Source organism: Musa acuminata, chromosome BXJ1-8, assembly GCF_036884655.1.
Source record: "Musa acuminata AAA Group cultivar baxijiao chromosome BXJ1-8, Cavendish_Baxijiao_AAA, whole genome shotgun sequence".
NCBI lineage: Eukaryota > Viridiplantae > Streptophyta > Magnoliopsida > Zingiberales > Musaceae > Musa > Musa acuminata.
Window position 1 is genome coordinate 35287394 of NC_088334.1, and position 13908 is coordinate 35301301.

Genomic DNA, 13908 nt, shown 5'->3' on the forward strand with positions numbered 1-13908 from the left:
TGCACCAATGACATATGGTGTATTAGTATATTATGTCGTGAGATTAATTTTAAGATTGGGTCCAACAAACATATTATATTGATATACATATACATAAGATCAAGGATCACGATCCAATGCTTGTGGAGTCTCATCGTTCTTTTTTTTGTAAAGAATTAGATATATCCATTACTTAATTTATTTGAATATTAAAGTTTAAGTTATTTAAAAAAAATCTAATAATTTAAATTATTTTTAGTAGATAATTCAATATTAATAGAAGGATAATACGGAATGTACCAAAAAGCTACTCTTGAAAGTTCGAAAAAGATGTATCACTATTTTTTCCTAATTTATACTATTTTTTCCTAAAATTATACTAAATTTATATTTATTTTTAACTTAAAAATATTTTTTTTCTTCTATTTTTAGGTACTTTTAGAACTATTTTCGATTATTTTGAATATACCGTTAGTATGCTCCTATCGTCGGTACATCTCGGTATATATCATATCGACGCTTGATTAGTACATTATTATAGATTAAAATTATAAATCTTGAAATAAACAAACCTTGAAATAAATTTTTTTTTTGATTGAATCAAACATAGCATTGATAATGATTCAGTTTGAATCAAAATCAAACTGATTCAGTTTATGTTGTTCTGAACCGAACCAGAACTGAGGTTATATGATTCGACTTCGATTTTAAAAATTAAAATTAGAACCAGAACTGAAATGGACGATTCTGAACTGACTAAAAAAGAGATTAAAACATAAATAAATTGGATGGTTTAGTTGTTAGCACTTCAAACTTAAATTATGATAACCTGGTTTGAATCTTGATAGAGTAACTTAAATTTTTTTCTTTTTTTATCAGTCGAAATAGGTGGTTCGAACTGAAATAAATGATTCTAGAATTGAAATCACTCGGAACCAATCTAGTTATGGTTCCAAATTTGAATGGAAATCATTAATTCCGAAATCATGGTAGGACTAATAATATGTGGCATCGAAGGAGGTTGCTAGACAAAAGAGACTCAATCATGCAAGCATTATTTCTTCTAATCTTTTTAGAACAAGAAGATGTTTAGTGTTGTCCATGTTCTCTCGTGATGTTGTAGGCTATATCTATCTGTTAGATCACTTTCTGACAGAGCATCTAGTAGAATTTAAACAACATGTGAACAGATTAGCATGGACAACTTGAACACTGATTCGTGAAATCTATGTCTTGTTTAATATCTAAACATGTGAACAGCTTTGCTCCATCATCATCTTCTTTTATATTGTCAAAGCATAAGGCTGCCATGAATGTGGACTTTGAGGATGAGATTTAATATAAACAGATGCTGAACTCTTTGTTTCCATGTCATTCATTATCTGTAGTTTTCCTTCCCTAGTCAGTCACATTGCATGCAGATCTCAAATGCCATAAAGGCAGAGATACTTCTCCTTTCACCATCTAATGTGCCCCTCCCTCGCATACTGCTGATGGTGGCAAACTATAGTTAAATCCTTTGCCGACATGAAGACTATCTATTTGTTGGAGACATGAAGGATGTGATTTGCATACATTAATCAGGGATACGGAGCAGGGGAACCCCATAGGCTGGCGTAGGAATTAATGAGGCCTACGTTAGGTGGAGGCTATATACATGGATGCATCTTGTGGAAGCAAACCCTGGACATCATCCCAGCATCAAGAAGAACTCCACTGAAAGCAGAGCTAGGCATCAATGACACATGGACGATTGATTGATTGATTATATGTAAGGCATCAATCGTTCCATTATTTCGACAAATCCGACTGACATCGTGTACACATTAATACTCACAAAATTTTGAATGACAACTAAACTAATTATGCCTGATAAGGAGCTTAACACATAGACGATCAACAGCATATCAAGTTTCATCAGATCAATTAAACGAGATTGACGTCTTATCATCAGATCAATTAGAGTGTCTTTAATGGTACAATAGAGTTGGTAAGGATATGAACTTACTGATTGGGCCGGCCCATTATGAACACATCTAATACGATTGGAGTTTTTAATGAATCGGGCTACTGGTCTTATTGGCATGTCACGTGAGTGAAGAGAAGCCGTGGCACGCAGACACGAGAATTCACTTACTTCATTTGGTCTTCGCGAGTCAAATCCCTAAGGTGGCGTCCGATCCCGAATGAAACATCTTCTTTGTCGGCAGTGCATTTAATATAAAGAGACGCTATGGGAGTTAAAAAGGTCGGAATAATTTTTTTTTTATAAAAAAGTTTTATTCCAGCTTTAAATGTGTACATTATCATCTTTGTCACCTGAGACAAGCAATTTAGTCACCATGGAAAGGAAAAGAAATAAGTAATATATTAAATTCATTTACTTAATTAAAATAACAACATTCCAGTCTTTTGTCATCTTCTATTATTATTATTATTATTATTATATATATATATATATATATATATATAATTCAGAAAAAAGAAAGGGTTAGATGTAATTAGCCAGCGCCCGGCAATAAAAATTATCTGCCACTTACAATAGAAACTGGTTAGGGTTCTCCTCTCTCGGTTTTTCTCCCTCCTCACAGACGCTGCTGCACTCGCCGTTGGTTCTTTGAGGGATTCGAAGGCCACTGGTGGGCAATATCTCTAAAGGTAATTGCTTCTCCCTTCGAATTCGGTATTTCCTCGATACTTGTGTTTTCATCTTTTTGCCCTATTATTCATTATCTTTTGAGGTACTCAGAATTTGTATTTTTCTTGGATTTCTTGTAAATCTGTTTCTTCTTTGCTTCGACTTAAGGAAACCTCAACTTTATAGATTCCGCCCAACTTTCTTGGGTGGTTTTGACTATTTGGTGATTGTACATATTTCCGCGACATTGGGCTTTTGGGTGTGTACTAAATGAATTTGTAAGCTCCCGATTCCATATTCGTGCTGGTTGTACAAGTTGTACGCTTGTCTCTTAATGAATTCGATTTCTTGTTTCTCGTGTTGTCGCTGGCTTGCCTTGTCATATCTTGTTGATTCTATGCTCTTGTGGTAATGGAAGGTGGGAGACAACTACAAGTTCTTTACATTGTTATCTATACATTTGTCGAAAAAATTCACCTTTTTTTGCTGGCTATTTATCTTGCTATATGTCAATGATGATGCTTATTGGAATAAACTATATAAAATTTAGTTTACCGTATTCGTATTACTGATGTGCAGATATATTGTTTTTATTGCACATACATTAACTTTAGTTTGTGAAAGAAAAAAATATTAAGTGGAGCAATATGCAAAATGTGGGTACAATTGCGTATACAAATGCTTTGTACAATTTCATTGCCGTTCCTCCTAATATGGATGTTGATGTCCATATTGTTCATCTTTGGTGGGCAATAATATCATGAAGAGAATTCCATTAACTGAAGGTAGAAGTAATATCTCATACTCATGCTCCAGCTAGTTCTTAAGCTTTCTAAACTAACATGTTATTTCAACTCCAAAATAACATCTTGTTTTAACTCCAACTTGTGCGCTGTGAGATGAAGTGATTTGCTATGCAATTAATTTATCTTTTTCTTCCTTCCCAATTTGATGCTACTTTGATTTATGATTCATTGTCATGTCTCTGATGAACTTATTTAGCATATATATATCACTTTGCAGGTTGCACTGAGGAATAAGAAATTCAAGGGTGCTAGTTGACTATTATATTTCAAATTGTAAGGCAAAATAAAAAAAGATGGGAGAGCCTTTAGAGGCCTTCATAGATGGAAACTGCAGTGTGGAAGATGAATTGCATCACCGATACTGGTCAAGTTGGTATTTTAGCAAAGAAGAGATTGAGAAGAACTCTCCTTCAAGGAAAGATGGTATTGATCTGAGAAAGGAGTCACAACTTCGGATGTCATACTGTTCATTCCTTCGGGATCTTGGCATCAGGCTTGGATTGTATGCACTTTCTCTTACTACTTTGTTAGTTTTCCATATGTTACATATGGCTATATGTTTGGATCAGTTTTTGTCTACATTAGTCCTTTTCACTCTTTAAGCGTGTTCACTTGGATACTTTCTTATAGAGCTTAATTGACTGTTTTGCAGAGATGATCTTGTTTAACTCAGGCAATACATTTTAATGTCATATTGCACATATGTTGCTTTCACATAAATGAAGATGTCCATGAATTTGATGTATTGCAGACCACAGGTTACAATTGCCACTGCAATTATGTTTTGCCATCGCTTTTATCTCCATCAATCCCATGCGAAGAATGAATGGCAGGTTTGAATTCTTATCTTCATTTCTATTCCTGTTATATCTTATTCCCAGCTGCCCCCTTGTCTTTTCTCTCTCAGCTATTCCTATTGAAGATAAATGAGAGATTGTTTGACAGAAGTCCATTTTCCATGGTCTAATATTTTCTTTTTGCAAAGCTAGTTGGGTTGTTGTGGCTGGTTGCACTTGTTGTTTTGCTTATGCTTATGTTGAGTAATTTGAGACCCATGTATGCATCCTTTTTATAAAGGAGAGTTCTTTTGTAAAGCAATTCCTGTCTTTAGTAAGAGAATTTAATCAGTCACGTCCTTATATATCTTTATGTTGAAGTAAAAGATCAATTATTCAGCTGAATAGATACTTAAGGTGTGATTGATGGAGCTTAATTATAAATAAATGATCAGGAAGGTGGTATTGATGCAATTAAATCTGTTTGATGTCATTGCACTAAATCAAAATGTACCTGTAGAAATAGGATAGGGATTGGGGGTAGTTGCTTGGTTGACCCAGAATTTTATATGTTTTATGTCTGATTAAAAATCTATGTTTCAGGATTTAGTACTTCATGAGTCTTTTTCAGATCGAACAAAAGTTCTGTTTCTTTATTTAGTTGGCTAGTTTTAGTTAATGTAATAAACACTTTATCTAATTATTTTGGTGGGACTAGCATTGGTTCATTGATCCTTTTAATTTCAATATGGAGTAAAGTTTATCACTTTAAGTACTTGGGACATTTTCAGATGGTTTTAGTAAAATTGGCAAAGCTCAAATATGAACCAATAATTTTTATGGTCTTTTCTTTAGAAATAATTAGTTTCAATTGTTATACCTTAATTTCTAGCACTTGTGTGCTTGTATGTGCAAACGGTGGGCTAGGAGGTCGATCGGAAGCAGTGATTGCAAAAGGCGCTCGGGCGCTCGCCTAGGCGCTCGGGCGAGGCGAGGCGAGGCCCGAGCGCCTCGCTAATGTCCCAGGCGGCGCGCTTCAAACAGGCGCCGCCTGGGCGCTCGCCCGAGCCCAGGCGCTGGGCGCTTCGGGCGAGCGCCTGGGTAAACCAAGGCGACCGAACCAGAATTTTAGGTCTGGTTCGGTCCTGGTTCGGTTGTTAGTTGGTTCAATCGAACCAACTAAACCGATATAACCCCAACCCTAACCCTAACCCTAACCCTAACCCTAACCCAACACTAACTTGCTGCCGCTACCACTCTCGATCCCGATCCCGATCGCGATCTCATCGCTCGCTGCCGCTGCTCGCCGCTGTCGCTGCTCGCGCCTCCTGCGAGCCTTCCCACTGCTCGCGCCTCCCGCGAGCCCTCTCGCTGCTCGCTCCTCCTGCGAGCCCTCCCGCGAGCCCTCCCGCTGCTCGCGCCTCCCACGAGCCCTCTCGCTGCTATCGTCTCCTGCGAGCCCTCCCGCGAGCCTTCCCGCTGCTCGTGCCTCCCTCGAGCCCTCACGCCTCCCGCGAGCCCTCCCGCTGCTCGCGCCTCCCACGAGCCCTCTCGCTGCTATCGTCTCCTGCGAGCCCTCCCGCGAGCCTTCCCGCTGCTCGCGCCTCCCTCGAGCCCTCACGCCTCCCGCGAGCCCTCCCGCTGCTCGCGCCTCCCGCGAGCCCTCTCGCCTCCTGCGAGCCCTCCCGCGAGCCTTCCCGCTGCTCGCGCCTCCCTCGAGGCCTCCCGCTGCTCGTGCCTTCCGCTCCCTTTCCCGCTGCCGCTGTCGCCGCTCGCCGCTGCTGCTGCTGTTGCCGCTGCCGCCACTCGCTGCTGCTGCTGCCGCCGTCGCTCGCCGCTGCTTCCTCGTTTCTCCATCAGGCTCAGTATACTCTTAATATTAAGTTTATTTGAATTTTGAAATGATTAATTTTCTGTTAATAGATTAATAATATATTATTTTGATTTTAATGTTGTTAATTTTTATTTATTTGAAATTATTGTTATAATTATATTATATATTTTTATAATTTAGATAATTTTAAATAATTATATTATATATTTTTATAATTATATTATATATTTTTATAATTTAGCGCCTCGTTTCGCTCGGGCGAGCGCCTAGCGCCTCGGGCGTTTGTGGACCTTGGCGCCTTTTGGCGCCTAGCGCTTTTTAAATCATTGATCGGAAGCAACCCATCACATAGGCGCCCAGATGTTGTGCTAAGTAGGCAAGAGTTCCCTCATTACTTTGGATCAATAGGTGTAAAGAAGTTAGTCTAAGAATAAAGGGTTAGGTTAGCAACTTGAAATATAAGTACACTTTTAGGGAAGGGATTAGAATTAGTAAACACTATGATCAAAAGAAGAATAAATATTATTTGCTTACAAGAGACTAAGTCGGTAGGAGAAAAATCTAGAGAGATTGATTGTATTGGATTTAAAATTTTGTATACTATGAAAGTTAAATACAAAAATGGTGTAGGAATTATTCTTGATAAGGATTTTAAAAACAATGTTATATATGTAAAAAAAAATTAAAGATATAATTATAGTTCTAAAATTTGTAAAGGGACAAGATGTTTTAAATGTCATTAGTGTTTATACCCCTTAATTCGGAATACATGATCAAACGAAAAGAAAATTTTGGGAAAGTTTAGATGATATCATTCAAGGAATATCTATAATCGAAAAAATTATAATTGGAGGAGATTTAAATGGTTATGTAGGGAGAACATATGGTGAAGATAAATGGGTGTATCAGGGCTTTGGTTATGGAAAGAGAAATTTAGATGGTGGTATGATTTTGGAATTTGCAGCTTCGTATGATCTTATACTTGTAAATACTCACTTTAAAAAGAGAGATGAACATTTGGTCACTTATAACAATGATCACAACTGTAGTCAAATAGACTTTCTCACTAGAAAGGTAGACAAGTTATTAGTAGGAATTGTAAAAGTATATTTAACGAAAATTTAACAAATCACTGGAGATTGATGGCATTAGATATTTATTGTAAAAAATGAAAGAAGAAAAAGAGTAGAAAATTTTACTAGAACTAGATCATGGAATTTTAAAGATGATAATGTAAAGAATTTTAAGAATAGGATAGAAAGGGAGGCGACTTGGAACTTAGATGAGGATAATATTAATATTATTTGGACTATAATGGCTAATAAGATTAGGTTTTTAATAAAGGAGATTCCTAGTAAAACTAAAGATAGAAGTGTTACCTTAAGAGAGAGTTGGTGGTGGTGCGAGAAAGTTCAAAAAGTAATTTTTACTAAAAGATCATGTTTTAAGATTGTTAAAATTATAAAAATGGGGAGAAATTTAAAAGATATAAAGAATCTAGAAAAGATGCTAAAAAAGAAGTTAGTATGACAAAATATAAAGTTTATGATAATTTTTATAATAAATTAGGTGCTAAAGATAGTGAAAAAGATATATATCAAATTGCTAAAGTCGGGGAAAGAAAGTGTAAGGATTTAGGTAATATTAGATGCATTAAAGATGAAGATCGAAGAATACTTATTAATAATAACGAAACTAAGAAAAGTTAAAAAAATTATCTTTATAAATTTTTTAATGCATATTCCCACAGGACTTAAATTTAACGATAAATAATAGTGCTAGATTAATAATCATAGATTGTTCGTAAAATTTGAGCTTATGAAGCAAAAAACACATTGAAGAAAATAAAAATAACTAAGTGTGTTGGACCTGATGGTATCTCTATTGAGGTCCGAAAAAGTTTAGGGGACAAAAGAGTAGCTTGGTAAACTAACTTATTTAACTAAATTATAAGTTTAAAAAAGATGTTCGATGAATGGAGAAAAGTTTTTAAGTGCAAATTTACAAGAATAAGGATGATATAGAAAATTATTCAAATTATAGAGGAATTAAAATCATGAGCCATATTATGAAAATTTAGGAAATAGTTATCAAATGTAGGATAAGGCTTGAAACAAATATCTCTGAAAATTAATTTGGTTTTATGCTTAAAAGATTAACCATACAAGCTATTTATTTATTAAGATAATTAATGAAAAAGAATAGGGAGAAAAAGAAAGATTTGCATATGATTTTTATTTACTTAGAGAAGGCCTATGATATGGTTCCTAGAGATTTATTGTGGTGGGTTATAGAAAAGAAAGGTGTATCCACTAATTATATTGATGTTATTAAAGATATGTATGATAATGTAGCTACTAGTGTTATAACTATAGGGAGTTTGTCCAATGAGATTCCTATAAACATAAGATTACATTAAGGATCTACATTGAGTCCATCAAAGAACTTACTAGTCATTTACATGATAAACCTCCCCGATGTATGTTATTTGCTAATAATATTGTCTTAGTTGATGAGAGCCTAAGTGAAATTAATTATAAAATTAAACTAATGGAGGCGATCCTTGGAAACTAAAGGTTTTAGATTAAGTAGGGCGAAAACTGAACATATGAGATGCAATTTTAGTTATCATAGAAATAGACGGAAGAATATAGTTAAGTTTGATAGACAAGAAGTTATGTTGAGTAAGAGCTTTAGGTATCTTAGATCAATTATTCAATAAGATGAAGAGATCGATGAAGATATAATTCACAGAGCAAAAACAAGATGGTTAAAATGGTAAGAGGCGTCACGAGTCTTATGTGATCATTGTTTATTTTTTAGATTAAAAGAAAAAATTTATATAATAGTTGTGAGACTAACAATGCTTTATTGATCTGAGTGGTGGGTAGTTAAGAAACAACATATATAAAAAAATTGTATTGCTGAGATGGGAACGTTGAAATGAATGTGTGCAGTTATTAAGGAAAGATAGAAAAAGAAATATTGTTACATGTGAAGAACTAGGTATTGCTTCGATAGAGGAGATGAGAGAAAACCATTTAAGATTGTGTAGGCATGTGCATAGGAGACCTCCGGATGTGATAGTTAGAAGAGATGAAATGATTAATGTAAGTGGTACAAGGAGAGATAAAGGAAGACCTAAAAAGACTTTAATAGAAACTATAAATAAATATTTAAGTACCCTAAACTTAACTAAGTATATATCTTTTTACATTTCTCAATAACAGCAAAAGATCCATGTAGTCGATCCCAAATAATTGGGACTTATGGTTTTGTTGTCGTTGTTGTGTGCTTGTATGTTGTACTGGATTTCACATACTACAGTTCAAGTCTATGACATTCATGAGATGCCATGCTGAATGTTGTGTTAGTCTTAGACGTGACAAAAGAAATGATGTGAGACATGCTGTAACTGTGTCATGTACCTACCACGGCACTTGGCATGGGCACATCAAGATTTGAAATAATGTTTTTAGCAGGTGTATATCATGTCAATAATCAAGTGGTACATTGGCAGCATGGGACGCTTGAATCTTTGAATGTGACTAAAATTCCTGTAGGGATCCTTTGTTCTGCAACTTTTGACTGATTTAAAATTTTAATATATACATATATGTATATGTTAATTGTTACTTCACATGATAGAATTGTTTTATTGATCTTAGAAAATGTGATAGCCATTTGTCATTGTAGTCAGACAGAAAATAAAGTATTAATCTTTACATCCTAATATTCACTGAAATTATTGAGATCTTCCGAGGCTTTATCTTTTTGTTTGTTCCTATGAAATTTTGTCCTTTATGCAGACTATGTACCAAGTATTGGGATAGTCCTGGGTTCTGTAGTTGTGTTTAAAAGGTTTTGCAGAGTGCAAGGGTATGTAAAAGAAGGGAAAAAAGAAAAGAAAAAACACTTGTTTGCAACTCTAATCATGCTATATTGCACAAAGTTCAGGATATGTTGGCTGCTGGAAATTTAAGTACCTTATCTTTACACCAGATTTCTTGAAATTGTACAGAGAATATGACAAGCTCGATGATTTCATCTTTAAGAGTAATTTGCCATGTAAGTAACTAGATGTATTATTACACCTTGTACTACAGTTGTTTATCCTCACTGGATTTGACTACTTACAACAACCTGGTCAAATTTCAGCATGTGCTACTCCCTGACATGCAAATATTGTACTATATGTTCTACATCTCTCATTTATTTCTGCTTATAATTGTATATCCTAGATCAGTTTCCTTTTCAGGAGTTTTTCTCGCCATTATTAATTGTATTTAGATATATAATATATTTTAGGTTGCATGTTACTTTCTTCATTATTTTGTGATGGGCTTGCAGATAGTTGCAACAGTCTGCATGTTTCTTGCTTCCAAGGCAGACGAGACACCTTGTGGTTTGGACAGGATTGTTGTTGTGGCATATGAGACAATGCACAAAAGAGATCCTGTTGCTGCACGGAGAGTTCGCCAGAAAGTATTGCAAACTTTTATTGTACTAGCAACAGTGACGATCCCTGTTACCTCAGTACTTACGTTCCTCTTTCCTTGTTGAACCACCAGGATTTTTTTGAGAAGCAAAAGGCTTTGATATTGATTGGGGAGAGATTGCTTCTATCAACACTTCGGTTTGATTTCAATATTCAACATCCTTATAGGCCACTTCTAAATGCTCTAAAGAAACTTGGGATTACTCAGAAGGAAGTAAGACAAGTAGCATGGAACTATGTGAATGACTGGTATGTAATTTGTGCTTCACCACTGCACCTCCTTTCACTCTTAAATATTGTGAAGCTTAATGTCTGTCATAATGCTACTCATAGGCTTTGGACGACATTGTGCCTGCAATATAAACCTCATTACATTGCAGCTGGTTCCCTCTTCCTTGCTGCTAAGCTTCATAATGTAAGGCTTCCTTCAGAGAAGGGGGATTATGTCTGGTGGCATGAATTTGACATCAACCCTCAGCAATTAGAAGGTCGGACATCTTCTGGGATGCTAACCAATTGTGATTAGCCCCCATGGCTATTGTTTATTCTGACTTGTCTATTAATTGCAGTGGTGATTCAACAAATGAAGCAGCTTTTGGGATTCAATAGAAGGACGTCTGTTATTCAACCTTCTATTGCAACCAACAAAGATGTATATAGCAGCCCAGATTCGGTTTTGAATAGGCCAGAATCCTCCAGAAGCAGCTCAATTCAGGAACCTGATGTAGATATAACCACTCATAAACCTGTGGATTCTACCGATCATGACCTGACAAACATCTCGATTGCAGAGAAAGAAAAGAGTTCAACGGAGTATAGAACAGAACAGCGCCAGACGAGGGTTTCTGAAAACCCAATTGCTGTTGCTGAGCATAATGAGACTCTGGGGAGGAATGTGGACCGAGCAGTGTCGAAACCAGATCATACTCGAGTTGGGTTTGGTAAAATTGATATGGATAGAATCAAGGCAACTATTAAGAAGAGGAAGAAGGAAATAGAGTTGAATAAGCTGGCTGCGAATGTTGATTCCACTGAAGATGCTTGGATTGAGAGAGAATTAGAAGTTGGGATGGAGCTGGAAGCTGAATCTGCAAAGAAACAGAAGCTTGCTTGGGCAATGAATTGATAATTGGACAAACCCAGTACACGAGGAGGTTGTCTTCAAGACTCAAACCTGGATCATCCAGTTCGCCAAAGAGGAATTAATTAGTGCGCTAATATACAACTGGTCAGTCATCTTCATTGTCCCAAGTTGTCTGGTCGGAAAGCCTCAGTCTGTGTTGATTTATCTGTTCATATTTCATTGTTACTACATGTTACTCGCAAGCACTGCTGCTATACTATCCAAATCTTACCGCAGTTGCTGAAATCATGTGAAGGGTGTATACATAAAACTTAGCGGCTAAACGAGTTTTTCTCTTTTTCGGGTGATTTCGTCTCGTGTCTGAGAAAGATGGAACTGGAGCCTGTTCTAAATCACTCGACTCTAATGTTCCTCATTGGCTTGATTGGTCTAAGTTAGAATGTTCAATTTATCTAAGAAAATCTATATTAATTCGTTTTGTTGGAACTATTAAAAAAATTATCCTGACTGTTCTTTTATAAATCTCAGTTTTAATCTACTATTTCAATCTTTTTCTTTTCAAAATTTAGTAAACCGGTTTAGATTCCGGCCAACCCCTCCTCTGTTTATCTTCTTCTTTCTCTCTTCTTCCTACTGAATTAGATCAAAGGATATATATATAGATTGGCGTAATCTGATAAAAATCAATTAGGGAAGATTTTTTCTGAATAAATTGTCTAATTATAATCTTAGCATATATGACCCACACGCCATGTCCTTGCATGGACATGACAGTCCCATGTCACCTACATGACGAGGTGGTGACAGGGATCCTTCTGCCCCAAAGGAGATGGTACGTACACACGGCAACCTGACGCGCTGCCACAGTTTGAGCCGGCGATGAACGCGACGGTGCACGACACCGCGGCCTACCGATATCTATGCATTTAGAGAGAGAGAGAGAGAGAGAGAGAGAGAGGATGGATGGATGGATGGATGGATGTGGGAAAAGTGAAGAGAGGCAGAGTCCGCTGTGTTGGAAATGGAATCCATGACATCCCCCCCCCTCCCCTCAAATTACTCGAAGCATATATTCCCCTCCATCTCCTTGTCCTCTTCTCAGAACAGCTTTGGGATCACAAACCCAACACCTATCGTCTCCTCTCGTAGTTTTATGCACGCCATAATGCACCTCCATTTATATAGAATTTGATAAGATGGTTTGATTCGTGGATAACTTGATGAAATATTAGGTTCTATTTGGATGCTTTATCATCATAATATATAGGATGTGTGATCTATGTTTTTGGTACAACGATATCAATAACAGTGTCCAATAATTCAAGTGACTATTATGTTTAAATAATGTCTAACAATTCCTCAGAATCATTTCAATCGACTAAATATTCACTTAATCTTGCCATTTATCAAAGCTAAAAGCTTTCCAAAAAAAAAAAAAAAAAAAATCCAAACACTAACTCACATACAGCTATTTATATCCTCTAAATACTGAATTACTTTTTTTTCAAGATACTAATTTTAACATCAGATAATTTTTTATTATTGGACCGATGACACCTATCAAACCCTCTCATCTACCAACATTAAACTTGTGATAGACTCGTACTTAAATTAGTTTCCAACATTAAACTTGTGATAGACTTATACTTAAATTAGCTCTGAATCCTCAATATGTCAGATAATCAAATTCTATTTGATGATGACAATAATGGCAACAGGACGCGGGTTAACATCAGCTGCGCCCGGATGACGCCTCGTGCCTCAGTTGACTTGACAGCGCCTGGCCAAAACAGATCGGAACGCCGACCGAGGCACATTAACATCCTGCGCGAGCCCGGTCCTTCACGTCACGCCAACACTGGTGTCAGACGCTACCAGGAGTACGATCATACTCCCTGCAAGCGGGCACATCAAGCAACAGTAACCTTCCCTATAAAAACTCTCGCTCTCAAAAAGAGGGGAAGGAGAAAAAACAAAGACAAAAACCCCCTGTGACTATCAACTGACTTGATCGTCGGAGGGGTCGGGTCGAGCCTCTCGGCCCGACCTGTGTGCAGGTACGAAGACGGAGCGCCTCCCACTGCGTGCCCAAGCGAGGAGTTCCCTTCTAGAGGAAACGACTGTCTCGTCGCGATCGGACCACCACAGTCGGGCACCTCAATAGTCTCAAGGGTCGCTCAGGAAGATCCCCAATCATTCGGACCCGAACCAAGCCGTGTTGGCCCGAGGCCTTAAGATTGTTGACACCAACATTTTGGCGCTAGAAGGAGGGCATGAACGTCGAGGGATCAGT

The 13908-nt window shown here is 36.9% G+C and overlaps 1 protein-coding gene across 2 annotated transcripts; it reads left to right on the forward strand.

The window, feature by feature from the left end:
- The first annotated feature begins 2498 nt into the window (after positions 1-2498).
- Positions 2499-12088, forward strand: LOC135587744 (cyclin-T1-2-like). Of its 2 annotated transcripts, XM_065079477.1 has the most exons (7): positions 2499-2637; positions 3641-3925; positions 4175-4256; positions 10384-10518; positions 10605-10780; positions 10865-11019; positions 11101-12088. In XM_065079477.1, exons 2-7 carry the CDS (start codon positions 3717-3719, stop codon positions 11655-11657), a joined length of 1314 nt encoding a protein of 437 aa, XP_064935549.1. In that variant the 5' UTR covers positions 2499-2637; positions 3641-3716; the 3' UTR covers positions 11658-12088. The 2 variants fall into 2 exon arrangements, with proteins under 2 accessions (XP_064935549.1, XP_064935551.1); XM_065079479.1 differs by lacking the exon at positions 2499-2637 and having other exon boundaries at positions 3787-3925; positions 4076-4256.
- Positions 12089-13908: the final 1820 nt, after the last annotated feature.